General features: G+C 38.8%; 1 protein-coding gene across 6 annotated transcripts in view; it reads right to left on the reverse strand.

Annotated features, from left to right (window-relative positions):
- The window catches only part of LOC143756820 (transcription factor COE3), a 108,314-nt gene that overhangs the window by 65,665 nt on the left and 14,704 nt on the right, over nucleotides 1-27,945 (reverse strand). For all 6 annotated transcript variants that reach the window (XM_077247564.1, XM_077247562.1, XM_077247565.1 and 3 more), the window contains exons 3-6: nucleotides 26,339-26,402; nucleotides 24,611-24,666; nucleotides 21,145-21,218; nucleotides 15,810-15,878 (exon numbers count right to left, since the gene is read on the reverse strand). In XM_077247564.1, the coding sequence (XP_077103679.1) occupies nucleotides 15,810-15,878; nucleotides 21,145-21,218; nucleotides 24,611-24,666; nucleotides 26,339-26,402 (263 nt within the window). The remainder of the gene's footprint in view (nucleotides 1-15,809; nucleotides 15,879-21,144; nucleotides 21,219-24,610; nucleotides 24,667-26,338; nucleotides 26,403-27,945) is intronic.

A 27,945-nucleotide genomic window follows, 5' to 3' on the forward strand; every position in this document is an offset into this window, starting at 1 on the left:
GGTGGGGGGACGGGGGGGTGCAATATAAGAACATTGAAGGAAAACAATAACAATTTTGTGAAACTCATTAAAAAAAATATCCTGTTGAGCAGCTAAAATTAAACAACAATATTGTTTAAAAAATTCAAATTTGTAAATCATTAAAAATAAATAAACATGCAGTTTAATACTAAAAATATTAATTAATAAATAAAGTATCTCATTGAGCTGCTAAAAAAATAATAATACATAAATATATAATATATATAAATAAAATATAAGAATCAATTAAAACAACAATTTACTAAACTACACTTCATAATATATCAAAATAAATAGTCCAAAACAGTTCACTCAAGTGTGCTGGAAAGTGGCTATTCTGATCTTTGAATCAGCCAAATCATGGTGTGTATACAGTATATAACACATACAACACAGAGGGTGATGTTAAATTAGAATCATTTACTTTAAAAGTTCAATTGGACATTTTCAGACTTGTGTATGCCTGGACTTCTAAACTATTCCATCATGTCTTTTTTGTTGTTGTTGAGCGTTGGGGGCTGGGTTGGCACAGACACCACTGATGCCAGGGTGTTCAGCTCAGGGGCCACTCAGGGAAATGAGCCAAAAAAAGAATTTAATGAAACCCATCTTCAGCCAAAATTAATTTTCAGTCTCATCTCTGGCCGACGGCAGTGTGAGTTCTGGGACCCCCGGCCCGTTTGTGGAGGTCTGGATGGAGGGTAAAGGGAAAGCGGGCTCATATAAATAAAAAACACTGTTTCCACCAATACCATTTCTTCTCTATATTTCATTTCTCTTTGATGGTGACTGCATACTTATCAAATTCCTTTGTGTGTTGCGCCCGTTCATGTCTCACTGCTCTTAAAATGTCTATTGATTTTGCCAGCTGCCACCCACTACAACATAAAGAGTCCCTAAGAACCGCACGGGTGACGTGGGATTTCTGGAGTGGGCCCAGAACCCACTCACACATGCACAAATACCTAAATACACACACTAATGCACACAGCCCATAATGTGTGCACACTTTAATGGCAAAATCTAAGCCAAACTAAGACACAGATACAATCTTTAAGATTTTCTGTGACCTGAAACTTAGGTGCCAACAGCATTTAAACAACACTTCAATGCTTAATTTTTGTCTACTAAAGCAGCAGTGGCCCTGATGTTCATTTAGGTCTAGCTCTGCACACAGGGGCGTTGAGCTTCTTTGCTGATGGATGCTGGGAGATGCATTCTGGGCCCTCAGATGCCTCGCTGTCTGTCCAGTGCACCATCAAATGCTTTCCATGCCATTTAGCGCAGTGAATCCCACGCCACAGCGCGTGCCCGACCTTGGCGTTTTCTAGTGGCTCTGCCCGTGCCATCTGCAGCCGGCAGGCTTGGGTAGTAAAGCATCTCGACCCCGCGATTCGGGCACATTACGCCCCCACAAGGGGCTCGGCCAGATGGCACTACCCACTAAGAGGGTTTTACTGCCGCTAAAGACGCCTGGGCAGCAGCGGTGCCCACTCTCTCTCTCTCTTCCTCGTTTGCCACTGCCAAATGCTCCTTCAGCAGACACGCCGGTCATGATTAGCAGGCAACAAACAATCCTTTAGCATCCACCAGGGTCTGCTGAACAGCTCCATGCAACCAGAGCCTTTAGCGTAAAGACGAAAAAGAGAGAGACAAACGGCCTGCCTTTCATTACTCGGACTCGTCTACAGAGAGCGATCTCTCTGCTCCCGTCATAAAGCTGCCGTTAACTGCCTACAGACTGCGGCTGATGAGAACCAACCCCTGAATTTGCTTGATAAAGCGCTGGATTTGTTTTCCCACAATGCCTTATGGTCAGTCACAGTTGGCCCACATGGCAGAGCTAAAAAGTATTACTGGCCCTCCAACGCTAACTTATCAAAGTTATCACATTTAAATGATCAGGCGTAATTGGGTGAAGAATGAAAATAAGCAGAGACATCTGACAAAATCAAGCCACTCTATGAAACATGAACGATTTCCCACAATGCATTGGTACTTACTGCTAGCATGGATGGATTTTAGCTGTTTGTTTCATGGGTCAAGGTTTGGCTCATTAGCTTCAGCAATTACTGTAGACATTGCTGGGAGCAGGGAAAAAAAGCATGTTTAAAATTAGAATTAGATAGATAGATAGATAGATAGATAGATAGATAGATAGATAGATAGATAGATAGATAGATAGATAGATAGATAGATAGATAGATAGATAGATAGATAGATAGATAGATAGATAGATAGATAGATAGATAGATAGATAGATAGATAGATAGATAGATAGATAGATAGATAGATAGATAGATAGATAGATAGATAGATAGATGGATGGAATTTCAGGAGTGACTATGCGCCAACCATTGGAATGAATGGGAATGCTAACGGATAGCTCTCTCTAAATATATTAGACCTCCTTGGTTCGTCTGGAAACCCAATCAAGCAGACTGCAGCTACGGTGAGGCATCAACTGTAAGGCCTGCACCAGTGAACCTGTCTGGTGGTATTTTCAGAGCCAGTATGTATAGTCAGCCAGGCCATTACCCCACGTCAGGGGACATATAGATCACTCGGCTCAGGTAGGAAAATAGGAAAAATCATGCGTATGGTCAGAAAGAAATCAATAAATTCATTTTTTTGTTGGGCGGTTTGCAAGAGTAGAGTGGGGATGTGTGCTGGAAACTCCATAGATTTGACCTGCTACAACTCAAGCTGTGTTGTGAGAAAAACAGATGGTTTTACTTGGGCTTCTACATGTATCCGTTATCATTAAGGAACTTTGAGAAAACCTGCCCTTAAATGAGGGATACAAAACAGCAGGTACATTTACCAATCCTGGCTTAAATGTCTCTAAGGTCTAGCTTAACTCGTGTGGAGATCTCTTAGTAAGCTTGTTAGTATTGCAGCAATGTCTGAAAGTCCAGTCAATCACACAGACAGTAAAGCCCTGATCGAGAAACTCTTATTCTCAGCTGAATGTGTCTTACCGATAGATTCTGCAGCACGGTTAAGATGCGTGAGGCGTGAGCAGTGGCCCTTATGTATGTGTTGACAGGATCAGAGGTGGAGGAAGGGATCTTTACTGGACTCTCGGCCCAATTAAGCGTCAGTCGCTGTGGTTGATTAAGGGATTAAAACGGGCTGGTTGATGAGCTCGGTATTGACTGCTGGAAGAGAACGAGCAAACCTAAATCCCCCCTCCCTCCGGAGCCACTAGCCCTGCAACCCGGCCTCTAGTCTAGTGTGAGAGTGTGAGTGTGTGTGTGTGGAAGCATCTGAATTCGTGCAAGCAAGAATATGTAAATATATAAGCTCTGTGCCTTAAGCAAATTGTTCACCCAAAATTGAAAATTCATAATTTACTCACACACACATAAACACACATACATATTTGTTTGTGTGTGTGTGTGTGTGTGTGTGTGTGTGTGTGTGTGTGTGTGTGTGTGTGTGTGTGTGTGTGTGTGTGTGTGTGTGTGTGTGTGTGTGTTGTCTTTAGAAGAAAGTCATGAGTTTGGAACATTATGGTGAGTAATAATTTTTTTTTTTTTTTTTTCAATCTATACTTTTATTTTGGAATTTTAATTCAACCCCATTTACATGTAAAAGCACATTCTTGTGAACAATTCATCTGTGCACGTTATTCAAGAGAAAATAAAATAGTTTGACTTTGTAATCACTAATCAAAATGTTAAAAGTTGTTTACCATCTAATGTCCATCATTCATCAATGTCCACTGATTAAAAAAAAATATATATTTTTTTTTAAATTACAGCAAAATGGGTGGCAAACATTAAGTCACACTAACTTAAATTGTTGTGTGCTTTATTTGTAAAGTGTGTGCATGTGTGTGGTGTGGTACTGGGGTGTTATCAGTAAAATAAGTTTATAGCTGCTGGTGGTTTTACTTGCAGAGGTAAAAACAGGTTTTTCTTTTTTTCTCCCATTTTATGACATGATTGATTTTCTTTCATCGGCTGAGACTCCCCAGGAGATGCGTGGTGGGGGTGGGAGGAGGGGTAGGTCAGGGAAAACTGAACTGTGTGTGTGTGTGTGTGTGTGTGTGTGTGTGTGTGTGTGTGTGTGTGTGTGTGTGTGTGTGTGTGTGTGTGTGTGTGTGTGTGTGTGTGTGTGTGTGTGTGTGTGTGTGTGTGTGTGTGTGTGTGTGTGTGAGGACGTTTTCACCGGACTTTGCCAACCAGTTCTTTCCGTGTATGTTGGACAAGTTGAGTGCTTCACACTGTGTCTGGATACAACATGCCAGGGAATGCAAACAGAAGAGGGTTAGAGACATCATCTTCCCCAAACACACTCACACACTCAGTTTATTCACCTCTACAGGCCTGACAGCTCTGAACCTCCCAACTGTTGAAAATAACTGCAGGAGACACTCTATTCTTGCAGGAGACAGTTCATTCTTGCATAAAATTTCCCTTCAGAGTGTCCTCAATCATTATTATTATTTAAATTAGTAGTATCTACAATTGTAAGAATTATAACATTAAATCAATCAGATAAGTCTCTATAACAAGCCTTTTTCGAGCCTAACAACAAATTTAACATACATTATATTTCATCTGGCAGACTATACGAAAAATTCACAATAAACAATTCTTCCACCAATATATCTCATTAGCATAACTGTAGGCTATATATGGTGTTATGTATACTATTTCACATCATCTTTGAAAATGGCTCGTCTAATAAGCTGGAATTTTACTGTAAAATATTTTCATCATCATGATATCATTTCTTTGGTCCTTGTCACAATAATTTCCACAATTTCTATACATTTCTAAAGGTTTCCAGGCTTACCACTCAATTTTATTCATCAATAATTAAATTCAAAGTGGATGAAAAAGTTTGTGAATAAAACTTATGTTATTAAAAAATGTAAGGCAGTTTAAATTTTACCTTTTAAATGTAACAATTTTAATGGGTTGATTTTTTTTTTTTTTTTTTTTTTTTTTACAAATCGTGGTTAAAAAAAAATTACTGTTAACTGAAGTTATCAAAAACTCGTTCCGTTCTGGACTGCACCCCTGGCTCGGTCCAAGCGATCAATGGATTACAAGACAATGTGTTTTTACTTAGGGCATAAATCCATGTGTGAAAGTGCACCCGTCTCTGGCAACCAGAGGGGACGCGGCTCAAACAAATCGCCCCACTTATCCCGATCCCTGCACACACTATACTACTCTCCACAGATTTGGGGGGGGGGGGGGGGGGGGGGATTTCTGCCCACCATTAGCCACTTTATTTCATTCCTAGGATCAAATTTGTTGTCCAGTTAGGCCTCTCATCTCCAACTCAAAGAGAATAAATAAAAGCAAGCTTTATTGCACGGCACCCTGAAACAAGAAAGGGGGCAAGGAGAGAGGGAGAGAGAAAGAAAAAAAATCTCCAATTCATTCGGATCCAGTCAATAACACTGTAATATTTATGAAGGCTGGATGCTGGCCTGCCCTAAAACCCAAACTCCAGCAATCCTGAATTATAAATTGGTATTGATTTGTGTTGTGTTTTGTGTGAGTGTGTGCGTGCACACATGTGTTTGTTGGAGAGACCGAGAAATATAGAAACGGTGTGTGTGTGTGTGTGTGTGTGTGTGTGTGTGTGTGTGTGTGTGTGTGTGTGTGTGTGTGTGTGTGTGTGTGTGTGTGTGTGTGTGTGTGTGTGTGTGTGTGTAAGAAAGACAGACAGAGAGAGAAAGTGTGTGTTTAATTGCATGTAGACGCAGTATTCGTTTGGAAAGGGAGAGAGGGTGTATTTTTTTTTACAAGGGCCGATAAAAGTCTAATAAGAGGTGTATGTAGCTTCAGGTGAGCAAACGAGTGTGTGCACAGTGTTGTGTGATTCTGAATGAGAATTGACATGCCTATGTGAGAATGTATGCATATGACACTAAGTAAGTAGGTGTATTTGCGACTATGTGCACATACTGTACATGTGTGCAGGGTTAAAATAACTAACAACACCAAAGCATCAAATATACATGATCCTCTGGCACTAGACGAGAGATCTATGTCCATTGCACATAACACAACAAAGGGCAACCCGGACAAATACCAACACAATATACTACACCGCCACAACTCACACATGAGCCAGATTTCATCACAATGTCTGCTCTAGGGAAAGCTCTCTATATAGTGGTGAACACTAATTAGTGGTGTTTACTACAGCACTTAAGGCAAGCAGCACTATTATAATTGCTCTTACTTAGAGTTAGTGATTTAACACACTTCTAACCAATTATTAAAATACCTTTACACACTTCAAATCATGAATTGTTTTGTTTTTGTTTGTTTGTTTTCTGAGTGTGCTGTTACTCTTCTAAGCATTCAGATTTATGGTTTACACACTTTTAACCTTACATTGAAGGAGGGACATGAGCCATATCTAGAGATTTGATTGTTTTAAGGCCATGATTCACTTACTAAATCACACACACACACACACACACTCACACTCAGACACACACACACACACACACACACACACACACACACACACACACACACACACACACACACACACACACACACACACACACACACACACACACACACACACACACACACACACTCACACACACATACACACACACACACATATATAAAGTATTGTCTATTAAATACACTAAACTTAAAAAGTATGGGGTCAGAAAGATTTTTCTTTTTAAGAAATGAATACTTATACTTAGAAAGGATGCATTCAATTGATCAAAAGTGGCAGTAAGGACATTTATGTTACAAAAGATTTATGTTTCAAGTAATTGCCACTCTTTTGAATTTTCTATTTATCAAAGAATCCTGAATTTTTTTTATCCTGGTTTCCACAAAAATATTAAGAAGCACAACTGTAAACATTGAAAATAAGAAGAATATCAGCATATTTAAATGATTTCTGAAGGAATGTGAGACTGAAGACTGGAGTAATGATGCTGAAAATTCAGCTTTGCATCAGAGGAATAAATTACATTTTAAATTATATTAAAACAGAAAACGGTCATGTTAAATTGAAATAAAATTTCACAATATACACCAATGAGCAAAAGAGACTTCTTTCAAAAAATATTATAAAATCTCACTGACTCCGAACTTTTAAATGGTAGTGTGTTTGCCGTAATTTCATTGTTGTTGGCTGATTTTAACTGATATGATAAGATCACCGTTTTTGCATTTCAATGCAAGTGAACCTAGCAGTACATTGAAACAATATAACATCTCAATGGAAGGATATATGCGTGTTTGTCCGTACAGTATGTTGGTGATTATGTAACGGTCAGTCCCTAAAGCAGTCTCCTGTGGCTGGGTACTACACTGCCACGGTCGGCCACATCAGATTTATGGATCTTTATATAGAAATCAATACCCTCTTAATCTGCTCCTCTTTCTCTCTCCAATCTCTCTGGCCTCCATCCCTCCCCCTCTTCCATTCTCACTCCGTTTCCATTTCTCCACCTGCCTCCTTCCAGCCCCTGCCTTTCTCTCTCGTTTGCCCTCTACCCTCATCCACACCATCACTTCTGTCCTCCACACCCCTCTCCATTGGTCTCTGTTTCTTTCTGCGCTTATAGGCTGGTCTGGGCATGTCAAGGCCAGATTGCACCCTGAGACAGTGAGAGACCCAAAGGACACAGGAAGGAAAGGAAAAAGGAAGCATAGATGGAGTGGTAGAGGATAAATCGCACTCATTCAAAACCTCATCAAGGACATTCTATACCGCTGTGTTGTCCCGCTGTTCAGCTGTGTGGGATTTTGGTTGTGAGGTTGACTAGATTTGGACCTGTAGAGTTCAGCTCACAAATCTCATCCTTATCCAGTTGGGAAATCTAAAAGTGAAATGACCTTTCTTCTGCTTTTGTTACCGTTTATTTACCATAGGTTTATTGTGTTCAATGACATAACATTCTGTACTAACCATTTACAACCTGATAAAACAAAAAGCGATAAATTGTGTATCTCATCAAGTTTTTGTCCAAACAACAATTGATAATACATTCTGTCAGTCCACTGGTTTCTATTTTTGTCACAGTATAATCTCAATGGTCCTACACCACATAGTTCTATATTAGCATGAAAAAGAGTTTCCATAATGTGACATTTTAGGGTAAAACTGGATATTCACTGAAAATGAGGGAAATAATATTCTGATATATAATGAGGAAAGTGCAAGAAATTAATTGAGAAAAAAGTGTTCAGATATTCATATATAAGGAAACATTTGAATGGAATAGAAATTATATGAAAAGAAAATGTGAAAATGCTATCAAAATATTTTATGACAATAAAAAATACAAAACAAATAAATTAGGAAATATAGTAAATGTGAAATTTGAAAACTTCGAAATGAGAAAAATATGATTTCACTAACTTTACATGTGGTTACACTGTAAAAAATACTTAAACTTAAAGTAACCGTATTGCCTTGAAATTTTGAGTTTATCGAAATAAATAAAAAAATGTTAATACAATGAAAGATATTGGTTTAATCAACTTAAAATTCTAAATATTATGTTATCTAAACCACGTAAATTTTCTAAATTGATTTGACAAAAAAAAAAATGTGATAGTGTAGGCCATGGTATACAACTAAATTGATTACTAAAAATGATTAGACCTCAAAAAATCAAAAAAGGTAGAATATACTAGTACCGGATAAGTCAGAACTACTTTTGATATGTTTAACCGTAAATGCATTCAGTATTCAAAACCACCCTTATGTCTGAGCACCTCTCGAGAACATCTGCAGTTTGACCAGACCATGACCTGCACGGAGCACCATGCTGCTCTGGATCTCTATGGGGCGACAGTAACACTCTACCCTTTCAGCAGCTTAAGGAGGAGAATGCGAACCCCCTTCACATCTGCTAGCTAGAATCAGCACCATGGAGAGAGCCACCTTAATGAACCATGGCACAGAACCCTCTGATGCAAAACAGCAGGGCCTCATTACGGCTGTTTTTAATTGGGCAGACGTTCCGTTACTAAGGTGAGAGGGGGTAAAGTTATCACAGAGTGGATAGAAGCACGCTGGATGTATTTGATATTGAAATTTTCAAATTTGTCAATTATTTGTTGCTAGAGACTAGAGCTAAACATTATTGTAAAACACGGACATTGCGATTTTTATTTTCTGCGAGATATATTGAGATATTAAAAAAATACAGAAATGTTCACCATATGAGTTGAATAACTATTTATGGAAAGATTGAATAATTTGGGTAATTTTGTTGGGGAGTTAATCTGCATAGAAAAAAACAACAACTGAAAAAGTACTTTTTAATCTGAAGACTTATTAAATGGCAAAATCCTTTTTAATGTAAACGATTTAGGAAAAGCTTCAATGTTCATAAAAATATATATGTTGTAAAACAAAGATTATTGGAGTATGTTTTACATGCAAATACTATTTCAGTCTTTCTACTTTCTAGTTTTCTTTGTAATTATTAGTGAAATTTACCAGCAATTTCGGACTGAAAATAATTAACCTTTTTTTTTTCTAGTGTTGAAAAATGTTTGTTCCAAAAAACTGAAATTCGATATTAATATGAGTAATTCAACACAACTATAAAATAATATTTATTATGATTTATTATTGTGATTATTATTGTGATTATTGACAATAAGATATATTGTAATATTTACTGTAAAATAAATATTCAAGTAATAAAAATAAAAATTTTTACTGTAAAATTACAATACCAATATTACACCTTAATTTATTCAACAATAACTATTGTTTCATTAACTACATGTTTAAATGCCGCGCATCAATCTGAAAACGGTAGTGCATATATATATATATATATATATATATATATATATATATATATATATATATAAGCCCTCAGAGCCCTCCTAAAGACAGGAGAGAGTGAATTACAGAGATTTTACAAGAGCTAATGGGCAGTTTTAGGCAAAATGCAAAGCATAAGTTTATCAGATTTTAGTCTGAGATCATATACAGTAGGCCTCTGGCGTCAGAATGTGGGTCGGACTCTGGGTTCAGGTCCAGTTCAGTGGTATCCCAGACAAGTCAGCATGATCTTAGTCAATACTGGGGCGTGGCTAAGAGGGCCCCTGTCTGTGTTTACTTTCCCAGATTACACAGCACCCAGCGTTCCTTCTTTGAGACCCGCAGGAGGCAGCGATATGTCGACAGAGGGGTGAGGAAGAAACGATCGATAGCTTTTCCCTCGCAGAGGGGTAGCGAGGGATACTGCTAGCATTAGTGACAGGCACTGGAGGGGTGGATTTAGCAGCAACACATTTCCAACTTCCACATTTACTGGAGGGGGGCGATCAGATTCCCATGACCCCAAACACACTCTGCCATTTACTGGAAGGAGGCGATGCTCACCTGGCTGTTTGGAGATTCTTGCTCTGAGCATCTAACAGCATCCCTAAAGGAGTTGAACTGTTAGGCATGAAAACCAGCATAATGGTGTAAGAACTGACAGATGCATAGTTGTTGTTTTGTTTGGTGTTTTCCCCTCCTTTTATTCATGCTTCTCTCTTTCTCCATCAGAGTGGGCCCTCAGGAGCACATCCATCTCTGAAGGCCCTGGGGCCGTTCTGCAGGCTGTGACTGAGCCTGGGCCTACAGTTGTCGGCCCCACAGGCTCCCAGACACGTCTCACCTCAGGCTCTGGATGCAAACACACAACACTTCCCCATAGAGAGCTATAAACAGGCACTACAGATGCCCTTCACTCTGCTATAACTCCTGCTAGCCTCAACGAATGCTTCATTTGTTTTTAAATGAAGAAATAGAAGTGCAGGCCTTTTACACAAAGCTCTTTACATGTATGAAAAATGTCAACCGCGAAGAAGAACAAATGTTTGCTCTTAACCTCACAATTACATTGTCTTAACCTTATTTACTGAATAGCTTAACTTCTGGAATGAAGAACATTTTTAGCTAGATGCATATAACAAAAGAAAGTTAATATAAAAAAAAAAAATTAAAACGATTAAAAAGAATAAATGAGAAAAATGAGAAGAGAGAAAAAAATCCAGCTTTTCAACTGAGAAAAAAACAATAGAAAGACATAGAAAGACATTCTATGAGAAAAATTAGAAAAATAAACAATGTGTGTAGTTGAATACTCAATAAATAAATACAATTATATTAAAATAAATAAAAATTAAAAAAATCAACAAATATTAATTGAAATATTTAAATAAATAAAGCTACAAAAGAAAAAAGTAAAGCTACAAATTAAAAGTGAAAACATGCAAGAACAAATACCTAAAAATGCTCAGATATTCAGATATATAAATATATATATAACCCCCCAAAAAATTATATATATAGCCTATACATATCTATATATATATTGTATATGAAGTTAAAGAGATTTTTCCTTCATATGTGGCACACAAGTCTTATTGGCACACATGGATGATACTGCAACAACAAGACAGTAAACATCCAAGTCCACGCGGAAGCTGGTGCTCCAGATAAGTTACAGTGAGTTAACCTTCTGTTGGAGGCTTGTGTGGCAGAGGGTGAGCCTGTAACAACAGAACCGAGAGGGAGGGTGCTTGTGGTTGTGTGGCTTTCTATTTGCAGGCCTGGCTGTGTTGCTGGTGTAGCGAGAGTTGAAACAGATAGCCGGCGTGTAAGAGGAGAGGTCTACAGCGCAAACAGCGACTGCCGTATTTCCCTTCAATCCTCTCAGTCAGCCACTCAAGGTCATCATCGTGTTACGGCTATGATAAAAACACACGTACGTGGTTGCAAAATTAGTGCTGACATTGTAAGATATGATACGTACTGGAATCGTGGCCCAAAGACACGTTGAGCTGTGGTGTAAGGTTGGGGGAAATTTGTATTGCGATTACAATGTAATTGTGATGGGTCTCAATTGACCCGCAAAATTTCATTATCCAATTCTCCCATCATTTCCTGTCATCTCTTGACATTTACCATACAGAAAAGGCACAAAAAACATAATAACTTTTAGAGCCCAGGCTAAAAGCACAGGAATGATTGTCTTCGCAATCGCTTCTACGGTTGATGGGGGTGCTTTGGGTAAAAACGGCTCAATAGACTCAGGGTTAATGAGAGATGACCATTCGAGAATGGCTATGGGAACTTTACGCTCCACATCGTCATGGCGACTGGCCTCATTTCACCTGCATCTGTCACTGTTTTTATCAGAGTGCCACCACCAGGGCTACAGCCGTGCTACTGCAGAATACTCAAAACTCACTCTCTTTTTCCCTTTCTCTTTCCATTCCTCTGTTTTTCCTTTTCTATTCCACAGAAGTGTGTATGAGAGCGGAATAGGGGGCAAGACAGGTCCCCCTGTGAGGGACAGGATATACTGATTTATTGAACCAGCCAAACGGGCCACCTGCCCCTACACCATGATCATTCATATTTCACATATAAAACACACATGCACAGTAAAACATACCTCTATACCATACAGGCCTAGTGTGAATCCAACCTAAAACACTTGAACAATATTTTTTGGCAAACATTATTTTACCAATGTCAGACAGGAGGAGTGTTATTTTTGCAACTCCGTTTGTTAAAACTGGTTGTGCAGAAATAACACACTTCGCCTTTAAGAAGTGTTTTTATATGATAATAAAATGCTGCTTTTGTGACAGAAAGAGTGAGAAACTAAGAGTGAATGGAAATTATTACTCTAAAAATAATTAATCAATAAAATAGCTGCATCACTCCTCTTAATATTCCACATTAAAACGAGCTAAGACTTCCTGGTCCTGAGTCTATAATGTCATACATGTACAGTGTCCGTCTGTAATGTGTCTCTAACACACACATACATAAAATCTGCCTCTTTAACACCCTTCTGTTCTGCCTCTGACTCATCTCCACTTCTAAGAGCTCATCATTTTTTTCAATTTTACCCAGGCTGCCCAGTAATGTCCTTCTTTTATTGCAAATCTATACTCTTAATCTGGCCGGCACCGATGGGCGCGCAGCTCGATCAATAGAACGCGATTGCTGGGAAGAGTCCAGAGAGGCTGATAACCAAAAACCAGCAGCCACCCCCACAGGGTTAAGCTCTGACACAGGCATGCACATATATGTACAAAGCACACACACAAACACACACACACACACACACACACACACACACACACACACTATCACATACAAACATTCAAACTAAGGAACTAAGGGCTAAGCTGAAGTTCAGACACACATCCACATTTGTATAGACACCGTCCTACACAAACAAACCATCTTACACAAACAGACAAACACAGGGTTAAGTTCTGACACAAGCACACATAAATAATAAAGCAGAGGGATAACTCCTTAGAGAAGGACAAGTTGTGAAAATGCTTCTATTTTGAACTACTTATTTAAAAATATTTGTATATATTAATATAATGTGTATTACATACAAATAAAATGTAAATATTAATAATATAAATAACTATATATATTAAAATAATTGTATATTTCTTTTTTCTTTTTGTCTTAATTTATTAAACATTTATTTAATATAATTTTTTATTATTTGTAATATTATATGTAATATCACAAATATACTTTTGTGCTCCACTGCACGCAAATACGCACACACATCTTAAGAATGACGGGACAGCTTTCCCGTCACTTTCACACATCTACTATTCTATGCTATAGGACCTTCGTGAAAACATGCTTTCCTGATGAAGAGATAAGAGGAGACACTGGTGAACATAGACATGGAGCGAAGGTCAGGAAGGTCACATGGAAATGGATGTTAACTCTTTTCTATCATCTCTTTTCTCTCTTCGTGCATGACTCAAAATGAAAAGCATAGAGGCGAATAATGATGATCATGTTTGAGACTGGATGGTTGAGAGGAAAAAGGAGGTAATTAGACCGAACCCATCTAAGCACTGACAGCGCTGCACAATTTATTGTCCAACTAAGAGAACTCCCTGGACAATCTAATTGCAAAATTAGCTTGTACTAACACCTGTTTTAAAGCTTGCGGAGCAATATTTCATTCAGCCCATCAAAAATTAACTCTTGCCTGAGCACTTTTTGATCTATAAATGGCATGTAATGCAAGTGATTCCCGTTTTATGTAAGTAAAGGGGTAGTGAGATACGACCCCTGACCTTTCTGACCCGTACTTAACCCTTAACAAGTGAATAGACTTGCATTTACGAAGCTGCAACAGGACAGGAAGTGACTGTGTCGCCGTAATTGCCTTATTTCCTGTGACAGGCGATAATGGCCGAAATCAAAAAGAATCAAGTGAAGCTCTTTTGTTTGTTGTTGTTTATCGTCTCCATTAGCAGTAAACATCACGATCAATGGGGCAAAATTGATGAGACCAAACTAACAGAGAGACAGGGGTGAAAAATGATTCCTTTGAATGCCACCAGGCCTGGCTGTGCTAATGCAAGCGTGCGCGTGTGCGTCCGAGGGCTCTTATTTGTGATGCATGGGGCCGCACAGCCGTGCACAGCAGGTCTTGATTTACAGAGCAGATCTGTGCTTGAAACAAAGGTAGAGATTGCGGAGGGCAGAATGAATGGCCGTCATTAAGCCTTTTACAGTGACGGGCGCTACAGCTGATTTGCATGGTGGGCCGGCGGCCGCCCCTCGCGCAGAACTGATTTATCTGTTGGTTTAAGGAGCTCAGGGCGGCGCTCCTATAAATACTGCCCATCTTAATAGGGCGCTAAAATGCAGTCGTATGGACCGGTCAGCCTTAAATCACCCGCATCCGCTGTCACCCGTAAACACTTTAGAATGGGTTTTGGTCAGCGTAATGAGGAGTTCGGATGTGGCTGGCACACACACACAAGCTAGACATCAGCGATTCAGCCCCAACGTAGCGCCATTCATTCAGACTACTCCCAGAGGAAACATTTCAGATGGCAATATCAGCCTCATTGTAGAGAGATGAAAAATTCAAACGCTCTCGCGCACGCTTTTGTCGTATTTTGTCGCACCTTTGATGGTTCTCTCGCCCCGTCGGTTGTTAGTAAATTGGCATTATTGGTAGTTTGTTTGCCGGCGTGGATGCAATAATGGCTGCAGGGTTCTGTCATTTACTGAGCGGCTAAATAATGGTACATTCCATAAAAGACACAGAGAGCATGAAAAGGTGACATCATCTCTGCAGGTTCGGACCTTACACCAATCAGATGCACTCCATGGCAGCTAGAGGTGAGAAGATTTCATGTGTGGTCGAGCGTACGCGCTTTTGTAAGTGTGTGTGTGTGTTGACAAAGAGGGAGGGTCACTGATTTCCGGCTCCCTTCACTTCTGTCCGCTGGATACGCTCCAAGGCCAGTCTAATGAGCCAACATGGATTTGGTAATGACCCCTGTGCCCAAGGAGGACACTCTCACTGCTGTCCTGTTTGGAGGTGCACACTCTCTCACACAATCTTGTCTACTCCATTCCAGTCATTACAGAACCTCCCTACAGACGCTTTTAGTGGGTAGAAGTCCAGTCAACAGGGTAAAGAGTTTTAGAAACATATTCAGAACGGAATAGGCAGTTAGCAAACCTAAAAGTAAAAACGTGGCATTAACCCAGAGGGGGAAAAGGCAAAAAGGATGGGAATTATGCAATATATTCAATATCTCCAAATGTTTCAGAATCCTATCCTATCCAGAATCCTGCTTTTGTCAAGAGGAGAATATGTATACAAACTTCGCAAATGATCTTTCACTCACTAGTCTAATTGAGGATTTACCCCCAAAATGGACATTAATAAAATATCCATGTGCCCGTAGGTGCAGGCGTCTTTTCATTTTGGAGGGCAAGAGGAAGATGAAAGATGTTCCTACCTGTCAATGATGACAGGATCAGATGGCGTCTCGTTTCGGTTCCCGCAGCTCTTCTTGTCACAACACCGGCTGAAATGGATAAAAGACATAAGTTACATGCCTATCTAATAGGGTTGGATCGATATCAAAATGTTTTAGTCCAATACTAGCCACTGCAACCTCAGTACCAATACTGAATCAACACCAAAAACATAGGGTGTCAATATACTCAAACATTCGACATTATAATTTGCCAATAGTTGCATAATAATCTCAATTTAACCTGTATTTACAAAGAATATATAATATAATAATATATTTGGATGACAGATTTTTTATTAAACTTACATAATAATCACTTTTATGATTGGAGTTATATTTACTCGTGTTTTAGAGAGCAAGAAACACAAAAGTGACTGTTTTTTTTTGTTAACCGGCTTGATGTTCAATTAGATTTTTAAATACAAAATTTGAGAACAGTTTCTTGATTTGGAACCAAAGAAAGCTCTGAAAGACCACAGAAGAAAAGAGATTTGCTTTGATGCTTAAAAGAAATGCTCTGCTCTGTTCTTTGAGAGGTAGGGATGGAGATATGTGGTGACCGGCAAGTCTTTCTCAAGCTGGTGGCTGCCTGACAGGTCGCCCTCTTTCTCCTCTCGCCCTGTGCTCCAGCTGGGCTGGGCCCCCGCCAAGGTCACTCAGCCAGCCTCTGACAGTTTGGACAGCACCCAGAGAAGTCCTGGTGCAGCGGCTCTCTCCCAAATGCTCCTCTCCGACACTGTCATCACCTCTGCCCTTGCCCATGCCCTCGCCCCAGGCTGGCACCTCATCTGGTGGCATGTGGTTCCCCTAAATACATCCCGCCTAGCCCATTCACCCCTTGCCAACCAAACTGGTGAGACCACTGGTGCCGCCTGCTTTGTGAAAATGGTTCCAATTAAGTTTAATCTCATCAGTTTGAGATCATCAGTCAGAAGAGAAATAGTGTTGCAGTAGTGCTTCATGCAGGATTTAGTTTTTTGCAGCAAGAGACAGCAATAGCCCTAAGAATTTGGGCCTAATAACATAATAAATAATCCCAAATAATATTTCCCCTAAATATAGTATTGCATATAAATATTACATATTACACTCAAAAATATATTTAAAGAAAAAAAAGTAAATATTTTATTTAATTTTCGTATCTTTTATATAATATTTGTATCATTTATATATATATATATATATATATATATATATTCTTAAAAATATGATATAATATAATATTTTATAATATAACATATTAAGAGAAAATATTGATATTTTTTATGAACGTTGACTAAACATAATCAAAATTAATCATGAAGTAACATCACTCCTAAATAACAAAGCGGGAGACACCGAGTTGGTGTACCTACTCCATTTTTCTCTGCACAGTTTGATAAAATGATTAAGTAGATGCTTAAACAAAAAAATCCTTACCCTCGATTAAGATTAGCTAAGCAATAACTTCAAATCATATTGTATGGATTTTTCCGACCACTAAGACTCCTGATATATTCATCCTACTTGCTTCATGCTGTCATGCATTAGATTGCCATTTGACAAATAATCCTCACTTAGAGCCACTGAATGCAAAATGATCTGACTTTATGAATCATTTATCACATTGTTTAATCTTTAAGAACCTGAAAAAACATAAACCGTTTCCTTGTTTTCCAGTTCTTTGTGTGTGTGTGACTGTTGCCATAGTGTGCGCCACCATAATTTATTCCCCCAGCTACTTGGAACCATTAGCAAACTTCCAGGAGACCAATTAGCATTGGAAACCCAATGGTGAGGCTGTGGTGACAACCTCCTCAAACTGCGAAAGAAGTGTTATAAACAAACTGGACCCCAGGAGCACAGCCAGGTCCAGAGGGAGTCCCGGGCCCCTGTTCGCAATAACAAACCTTGGCGGAGCGTCCGTAATGTGGCCTTAATGGCGTTCCCTCCAGGGTCTGAGCAGGCTAGCCCTGGCTTGGTTAATGACGAAGGGCCAGAAACACGAAAACAAATCCGGCTCCAACCTTAAGCCCCAAAAATAAGCACAGGACAAGCTGTGTGGCTGTAGAGAGGCACCCACTCTGGTCGCTCCTACTGATTAGACATAGATTGAGGAACAGATGCTTTAAGAGCTACTTACTCAGCTTGCTATCTCAACAGTGGCCCTCACTAGTCCACCAGACAGACCTCCGGTATCCTGAAGTAGATTCACTCAAAAACTAGAAAGGTGGGTTTATCGGATGAGGGTGCAATATCAGAGCGAGGCTTATAAAAAAAAAACAGCCTTCAAAGCTTCCCTGGGGAATCTTAAGACTAACATCAGATAGAGTGGAACATGCTGAAGGGGTAAGATAAGACATGAAACGATAGAGAAGGACAGAGAGAATGGATGTCAATAGAGGGCTTGTTTTCAAAGGGCAAGTGTTGTAATTACCCAGTCAAGCACAGAGAGGATGTAGCCAGGGCTAATCATATGCACCAGGCTGCCTGACTGGAGGGTGAGAGCCGATGACAGACCTCTCCAACACAGCATCCTCATCCAGGCTGGCGGACAGAGACCAGTCCGTGCCCACTGTGCATCGCGCGCCATGAGTTTGTAGATGCGCCATGCCAACTATCTGCTGCGATGCCTCATTTGGAGACTCTGAAGTGCCAATTTCAAGTCATTGGGATGACCAGGAAGGACCTTGAATGGTTGAAGGCAAATCAAGTCCTGTCCCATGACAAATCCCTTACGGTACATTACAGAGAACACCAGACTCTTTCTAACTTTTAACTTTTCAGTTAAGAAGCTAAATTTGCACCTTGGATTTGATTTTTAGGGGCATATTATTTCCATCTATTAAAAAAACACTGTCATTTGTAAGTCAAACATTTCTGTTTAATCAATCCATTTACTTGTAGTCTGAATCTTAAAAATGTATAACCACCTACCACATTCAAATATTTTAGCCAATCCCCTGAGCCGCAAATGACATAACGACAGACTGATTGGTTGATGGACACAGTACCCAACCTTCAAAGGCAGTAGACAGGGAAAATATAACAAATAATATAAAAAAAACTAAATTTTTTATTTATTTGGTATGTTAATATTCTTCTAAAGCCTCTCTCATGCAGTGATAGTGAATCGTGATCAGGAAATTGAAGAGTAATACTTTTTTCACATTAAATAATAAAAAAAGGAATTAATAAGGCATTGAAAGTGCTTAGAATGTGAGAAGAGCTGTGCTTGTTATAGAGGTCTCAGGATCTTGTCTTAGGAAAAGAGAGGTAAATATGATTTGACCTGCACATTATCTGATGGTTGAGGAGAATGCGACACATCTCTGGGTTTTTGTAAAAATTGTTTTGTCAATAGAAGCAAGTTCATATTGAATGCTTACCAAGCAGCTAATGGGGCCATGCAAACCATCTAAATCTCAGAACAAAATTATTTTACATTTTTGGTGTCTGTGATTATGTTCATAAGGAAATATTGTAACTGCTTATAAGAGATGCCAATTAATCTGTCAAAGTCAATTGCTAAGCTCATTTACCACACAAAGGAAATCATTTCCAAAACAAGCGCTATTTATTAAACCTGAAAGGGACCATAGGACACTCATCCTCACGTCTGGGACAAGAACATCAAGTTTGCCATGAACAGCTGCTGTGCTTTCAGTCTGTTGATGGGTGTTGCAGGTGAGGCAGACTCCGTCAGGGCCCTGATAAAGAGTTCTATCACCTGGGAGTGAGAGACAGGGGAAATATCTCTCATCTCGCTCTCATTAGCGAATGGAAACACACCATTCATCAGGGGAGGCAGTTAATAATCACACTCAATCACATAATGACCAACTCAAACTGAGCCATCATTATGGAAATGGAACCTGTATCCAAATCATCTACAAGAAAGCCTGGTTTCTGGAAAATAGCACAGAATACCCAGCATCCAGTGCTGTGTGGCATAAAACAGGTGAGTTTTCTGGAAGTGGTGATGTCCACTTTACAGGGTGAAGCATTTGTGAGATTTATGTAGCGCTGGTGGCAGCCAGATGGAATCACTTCAGTGATGAACATAATTAGCAAAGTCCATCTTAATGATTCGGAATGTGTTGAAATTCCCATCAACACTTTAATAACTCGACATGCTCCCCATAATAATTGACTGTCTCTGTTCTTGGCAAATCTCTGTCAGAGCAAAGCTAAGAAAATCAGCATTAATTAAATACATAAAAAAATATTGGACGCAAACTGCATCGGTAGTAGGGCTGCAAGTTATTGTAAAAATCTGACACTGCAAAATTTAGTTTTCCTGCAATATATAGTGAGATATGAAAAGGTACAGGAATTTTCACCAGATGACTTGAATAGCTATATTTGGAAAGAATTAGTTATTCTGTCCGCTTTAAATCCGATACCTAGATAAAGTATAGGTTACATTTATTTGATTGAATTAGCGCTTCAATGAAAGCAGCACCTTAATCTAGAACGGTGATTAAACTGTCTTGGAACTACCTGTGAATTAAAATGTTTTATTGCATACCTTCCAGCCAATCAGAAACGAGTATTCAGACAGAGAACAATTTTATAAATTTATTTAATTCAATTGCAGCCTGCACGATTTGAAAATCGCACTGAGTCATATCACAATATCGATTTTATTTTGCTATATCGTGCAGTCCTAATCGGTATTCTGATTATTTTTGTCTTCTCGCCACATTGGAGGATTTGTGTCTCACACTGGCCCCGGGTCCCAAACAAAGCCCTATAATTCCCCCTTTCTACATTATTAATTCTGAGATCCCTACCTGGTCAGCCCCCTGTCACCCAGGACATCAGCATCTGAGCCCCCTTAACTTCCTCAACCCCCCAGCCCTGCTCCCCTACTGGTCCATACCCCCTCCAATGGCCATCAGGCAAATATTCATGGACAACACACCTCTATCCAAGCCTCCAACCACGCGAGCCCACTGTGAACCCATAATTACACTGCATTAAGGTCAATGTAATGAGGAAAGCCCTGTAGGACTTCACTGTGGAGCGGGAAGAATCGGGTAGGCCAACCTATGCAACCCTGCGGTACACCCGTGAGCTGAACTCCCAAACCATATGTTAATATTCTTCTAAAGCCTCTCTCATGCAGCGATAGTGAATCGTGATCAGTAATATGAAGAGTAATACTTTTTTTCACATTAAATAATAAAAAAGGGATTAATAAGGCATTGAAAGATACTTCAAAAAGTGTGTTGTGTTCAATATGTTAGTTCTTTGAATGTGAGAAGAGCTGTGCTTGTTATAGAGGTCTCAGGATCTTGTCTTAGGAAATGAGAGGTAAATATGAACTGACCTGCACATGATCTCATGGGTGAGGAGAACGCGACACATCTCTGGGTTTTTGTCTTGGCCTTCATAAAGGATTGCCTGAATGAATAAAGAGAGACAAATGCATGTTATTGCTAAATATAAAAAAAGTTAAACAGAAAGATATTGAATATTATTTTTTATACAATGCAGAGCAGACCGGGGCTAGTTGTCACACTTTTACACCAGGGAATATTTCCCCGGGTTTATTTATTTTTAAAAGTCAATTTTATGTAGTCACATACCATAAAGTGTTGGCTACCAAAAAAACTATTGAAAAATGTCTACAATTATTGTCCAGGGAAAAAAGTTAATTAAATACAATGTGACAACTTACCCCAGAAGTGATTGAATGTGCTCACCCAACAGCTATTTATTTGTATAGTTTTTGTTTCAATATATTTTAAAATGCCTTTATTCCTATGATGGAAAAGCTGAATTGTCAGCATCATTACTCCAGTCTTCAGTGTCACATGATCCTTCAGAAATCATTCTAATATGCTGATTTAGTGCTTAAGAAACATTTATTTTATAGCTATCAATGCTGAAAACAGTTGTGCTGCTTAATATTTTTGAGGAGACCATGATACATTCTTTCCAGACATTTTAAATAAAAAGTTCAAAAGAAGAACATTTATTTGCAATAGAAAACTTTTGTAACAAATGTATTTCGAGTTACTTTGGATCAAGTGAATGAGTCCTTGCTGAATAAAATTATTTATTAAAAAAAATAATTGAGTGGTAGTGTAGTTTGGAAGATAGTATTCACTAAAATGATTCCTTTTTAAAAATCTTTTTGACACTTGGCTGAGCCCTCCTTTAGCTCATCCTGAAACCAGCGATTGCTCAAGATAAATGTTTAGGATGTTGACACCTGGTCATTAGTCATGTTTTTGGTTCGAAGCATGCTGACAACTTTAACATATGCTTAAACTAAATCTGGTCATTGACGGTTGGAGGTATGCAGTGATCTGGGGGGATCCAGACTCTGATGGAGCTCATGTGGAGTAACAATCTTCCCACTCTCCCCATCAGCATCCAACCCGAGCAGCCAGATGGCCAGCCAGGCCCCGAAAGAGAGGCCTCCTCCAAGGCATCCGTCATCGGGCTGTAATGCCTGGCCTGAATGACGGATGATCAGTGCATATCAAGGAAGTTAAAGGACTCACCCTCCTTCCAACCAGACCTCACAATCACAGGTAAAGATGAATCCATCACAAAAACACACACACACACATAAGGAACGCAAAACACAATCCACCTCAAACTATCCTCCATCTTACTCGACTCTGGTCAGTCGGCCAGACGGGGTTGACCCAACGCCCTAGGGAACAATACTTTTAGGATAACGACCACTTCTACATTATTGATCTTTCCCTCCGCTGCCTATGAAAGTCTCTTCCTCTTCATCAACATCCTCCAATTTTGGGGGAGGGGAGGGGATTTGGTATCGGAGGGGGTCGGGAGGTGGATCGGGTCGATATTTATATATCATCGTTCTTGATTCACATCGCTGGCGCCATAGTAGTGGCCCCACCCCAGGTCTTCAACCACGTCTGACTCCAGCGTTATGGAATAGTGTTACAACTCTTCCATGAACTCCAAACACACTATTTCCTGGTACTTTAATTAAGTAATCTTGCCTTACAAGGAATAATTTGATTAGTAGAACAAAGCTATTTTGCTAAAGTAATTTTGGGGAAATGTTTAAATTGGAGGCAGCATAGCTCAACCAAGATCCTTATCCCTCGTATTCTCAATTAGAAGAAAAAAACGTGTCCGTTGTCAATCGATACTTGCAGCTTCGCTGTTGATGCACATATGTGAAGACTGCGTGCGCGGTTAGGGAGAAGGATTTTACGGGCGCGCACAGCTACAGCCCCTTTTTGTCGTCGGGAGGATTATTGTCTCCAGCGTGTCGGCTCTGCAGCTACATTAAGGCCTATTGATTGGTCTCAGGGGTTGATGCTTTGTTGAGGAACTGGTTGCCATATTGATCTGAGACAGGCTGACACGCAGTGACAGTGGGACCTGCTGGGCTGGGGAAAGGAGAGGCCATGTGAAGACCGGAGGGGGTTGAGGTCTGGTCCATTTTATGACGGAATGAAGAACGCAGGTGCAGAACTGCGTTCGGGGTATGAGAGGCATCTCTAATGGCACTTTTATGTGCACGTGGGGTTCATATCACATGCACTTTAAGAAATCTCCAATGTATGTGTATAGCGCTTTTCACAATACATGCTGTTTCAAAGCTTTTAAGAAAATCACACTTCATAAAAAATCATAAAATAATAATTTATAATATCTTATTATCTCCATGCCTTACAGTCGCATTTAGCAGTTTAGATCTGGGCATTGATATAATTTACATTTTGCGACAATACAAGCAATCAAGCAGCTAAGATTTGTTATATACTGTAGTATCGCTTTACGTGAATGTACTGAATGTATGCAGATAGAGTTGGACATACTTATCCATAAAGAAATGGTTAATAATATATTAATATTTTGCGACAAAATAAAAAAATCAAGCAGTTGAGATTTGCTATATACTTGTATTGCTTTACATGTATATATTTATGCAGTTGGATATAAATTGGATTTATATTCTCTCTACTCGTCTTTCAGATGAGACTTTAAACCCGAGGTTCTGACTCTCTGTGGTCATAAAAATTCCAAAAAAAATAAGAATAGGGGAGTAACCCCGGCATCCTGGCCAGATTTACCCATTGGCATCTGTCCATCACCATGTCCTCCTAATCATCCCCATTTAAATACTGATTGGCTGCATCACTCTGTCTCCTCTCCACCAATAAGCTGGTGTGTGTGTGTGGGCGTTCTGGAGCACTATGGCTGCCGTCGCATCATCCAGGTGAATTCTGCACATTGGTTGTGGTTAAGGAAATTCCCTCCTTCCATATGTAAAGCGCTTTGAGTCCAGATAAAAGCGCTATATAAATGAATTATTATTGTTGTTATTATTATATACAACTTTATATAGAGAGCTGTGTGACGATAGAGTTTACATTTTTCAACGATATAAACAATCACGCAGCCAAGATTTGCTATAGAGTATACAGTATATTGCTTTACGTGAGGATACTGTATGTACGCAGGTAAAGTAAGATGTACCACTATATATCCAACTTTTAATAAATCGGGTCCTTATATAGTTAACATCTATCGACGATAGAACAATCAAGCAGTTGAAATTTGCTATTACACACCGCATAACGTGAGTATGTATGTATCCGGGAAAGGTTGGATATACTTGTAGTTGAATTATTTGTTAATTATAATATTTTTACAATATAATTTAATACATTTTAGTTATTAACTCATTATCTAGTGAGATTTACATTTTATACACTTTACAGTGCAACTTTCAGAGTGGAGGACAATTTCAACAACAACAATAAAAAACATTGCAAATAAATTTAAAAAGTACTTACCTGTTTAGTCATGGAGTCAATTAATCGAACAAACAGATCCTGTTCTGTTCTGATACCTACAAGTTTAAATGGAATAAATATATTTTAGGCACAAAGACATGCATCTTGGACACGAACATTTTCTCATATGCTCTGCATTTAATGCAATCCTGCTCAGTTATATAATAAAAAAAAATCCAATGTGCCATTTTTCACCACAAATACTTGTAGAATCAAGTGTGTGTTCAAATTAAAAGGCTCTTTGAGCAAACAAAACAGAAAGCCAGCCACAAAACGCAGAGCCCAATTGTTTTGAAAAGTCGACATAGAGGGACTCATTTCTTATGAAAATCTTGGAAATTAATTTGTTTTATTATTCTTTTCCCCACAGTACGTTTATGCGCATTCTGTTGTGTTTGTATTGCTGACTGAGCTATTCCGCTAACGCTTCTTAGCAAAAACAAACTCGGCTCAGTTTTTCTATTATTTATGATCTTCCCGCTTTAAAGTGTGAGAGCTTGCTTTTCTCTTGCCCTGCTGTCTCTGTGTTGGTGGATGACAGACAATCCACATCTATAGACAAATCACTCATCACTAGCTGTTAGCATTACGCTAAGGAGAGCAGGAGAAGAGAACAGTCTTGTATTAAGTCTTTGGTTCTGAATCTTCTTATAGCATACATGTTGAGTCTAGTCACACTTTACGATAACTTTCATTTTAATTTACAGATATTTCAAGGTGGAATTTCTAACTGTTCAAATGTACATTAAAGGAATTTAACTTCACTTCACCCTAATGCTGTTACAATCCCAAATCGAATGCATCAGTCTTATGCATCTTATTTTGTGAAAAGATTTATGGAAAAGATACAACTCAAAATAATTATTTCATCCTTTTTGAAGCTTGAAAGCTTCAGTCCTAATTCATTATAACTATATGAAACAAAGCGCAACCAGCATTTCTCGTTTTGTGGTTGACAAGAAAGAAAGTCATATGGGTTTAACACAACATGAGGGTAAATGATAACATAATTAAACATTTTGGGTGGTAATTATTTGACTGAAGATCTGTTAAGCACTGAATAGTGTACCAATGTTTAATACGGATATTAATGGAAGTTACTTTAAAGTAGGTCATGACTGTGTAGGTCAGCAAGTTGTTCTATATATTGCTCGTAGTTGTTCACATATTATGCAAACATGGTAACACATTTTTTTACTGTTTTTGAAAGAAGTTTCTTATGTTCACCAAGGCTGCATTTATTTGATCACAGAAACAGTAAAAATTGCAATACTGTGAAATATTATTACATTTTAATAACCGTTTTCTACTTTAATATATAATTTATTCCTGTGATGCCAATGTACATATACATTGGCATTAATTTAAATCACTTATATTGACAAGTGTAACATCATACCTGCTCTTACAAATGTGGCCAGTCAGTATATACTTACTAAGAACTAAGAGCTCAAATTAGACCATGTTTTATGTGTCTGTGTGTGTGTGAGTAGCGTGGAATGACATTAGACATGAGCGTAAACTGTGAAAGGGTGGCAAATGTGTTCAACAGCATGAACTCCTCTCAAGATAAACAGATGGAGCTCTCAAATACTCTCCCAGATGTGATGAGACATGTTGCATGATTGTGGTTACATATCGTTTACAGTTGGCCTCGCTCTGCCTCGCAATATGTCTTTGTTATTGATGGGATATGGAAAGGGTTTGGAGGAGCAGAATTGGTCTCACCGTTGCTGTAGAGAAGCTGTAACCTGTAGTGGATGCCATTATTGGTCTTCTCACTGTTGTATTCCTAAAATAACACAAAAGCAAGTGGGACATGTATGAGAATAAAAAACAAAACTAACATATTGTGCATATACATGTGTGTGCTATGCTTATTTGGGTAATTTATTAAAGCATTCACCATCAAGACAGGTTATCTTAGCACATTGACCTTCAGATATGAATTGTGAATGTCATACTGCTGGTAATGACTTATTAAATCACTGTCACTGTGGCAACAATAATAAGCAAAAACTACAATTAAATAAGAATACATTCACAACTAGATGTTTATTTGAGCAGGTTCAGTAATCCATTCTTCTATGTAGTTCCTTATAGTCTTGAATACAGAACCAGTTAACCGTTTGGGGTCGGTACGATTTTTTTAAATGATTTTGTGTCTTTATGCTCACTGAGGCTGCATTTATTTGATCAACAAATAAAGTAAAACAGTAATATTGTGAAATATTATTACAATTTAAATTAAATATTTTCTCATTTAAAATGATTAAAAAAATTAATGTATTCTTGTGAAGGCAAAGCTGAATTCTCAGCTTCATTGCTTCAGTCTTCAGTGTCACATGATCCTTCAGAAACCATTCTAACATGCTGATTTGCTGCTCAAAAACAGTATTGAAAACAATTGTGCGGTCTAATATTTTTGTGAAACCATGATACATTTTATTCAGGATTAAAGTCCAACAGAACAGCATTTCTTTGAAATAAAAATATTTTGTGAAATTATAAATGTCTTTATTGTCAGTTTTGATCAATTTAAACCATCCTCACTGGCTCCATAAAAGTACTTTTTTTTTTTGCTTGTTTTTTTAAATCTCACTGACTTAATTTGAAGGCTTACTTCAAGTTTTCGGTGAGTCTATCAAAATCCTTCACTACAAAATCATTTCGAAATCACAGCACAAGAACTGCAGTCCATCCAAACGTGAGCCTAGTTTGTCACTTTTTTGGACTAAGATCGTGTGAGGTTTAAATTTAAGCATCACATCCCGGCTTCAGGTGAGTTATTTTCCCCTGATGTAACATCAATCCAATGAGACGCAAGAACACAACACACCCACACATGTCGTCAGTCTCTCTCTATCTCCTCACTGCCAAGTTTAGTGGTAGCGTCTTGGCAGCGACCCAGGGTGGAGTGGAGGAGTGTGTGGAGGGGATGCTGGGCGGGGGTTATGGCGGAGGTGAACGGACAGCGAGGACAGAGCTCTGACTGTGCCAGCTGGACCCCGTCCCGCATGACTGTGGGCGGAGCTGTTCTCTGTAACCTTTTACTGAGAACAACCCCCGACACACACACCGCGATGTGAGCAGGACTACCCTCCGACACACACCGCGGGCTAGCAGGTACAAACACACGACTGAGAATCAGAGTCAGAAGAAGAAGAAAATAATGTGCGCTAAAAATAAGCTAAACACAGTGTTTTCTTATAAAAGCTGAATATTTTAGAGTTAATTTCAATTAAAAATAAATAAATAATGCTTTGAAGTTAATAAGAACATTATATATAATATTGTTTAATGCACTTCTTATGAAAAAAAGTGGTCTCATTGCT

Source organism: Siphateles boraxobius, unplaced genomic scaffold (genome assembly GCF_051911475.1).
Source record: "Siphateles boraxobius isolate OS27281-9 unplaced genomic scaffold, OSU_SipBor_1 3, whole genome shotgun sequence".
Classification (NCBI taxonomy): Eukaryota; Metazoa; Chordata; class Actinopteri; order Cypriniformes; family Leuciscidae; genus Siphateles; species Siphateles boraxobius.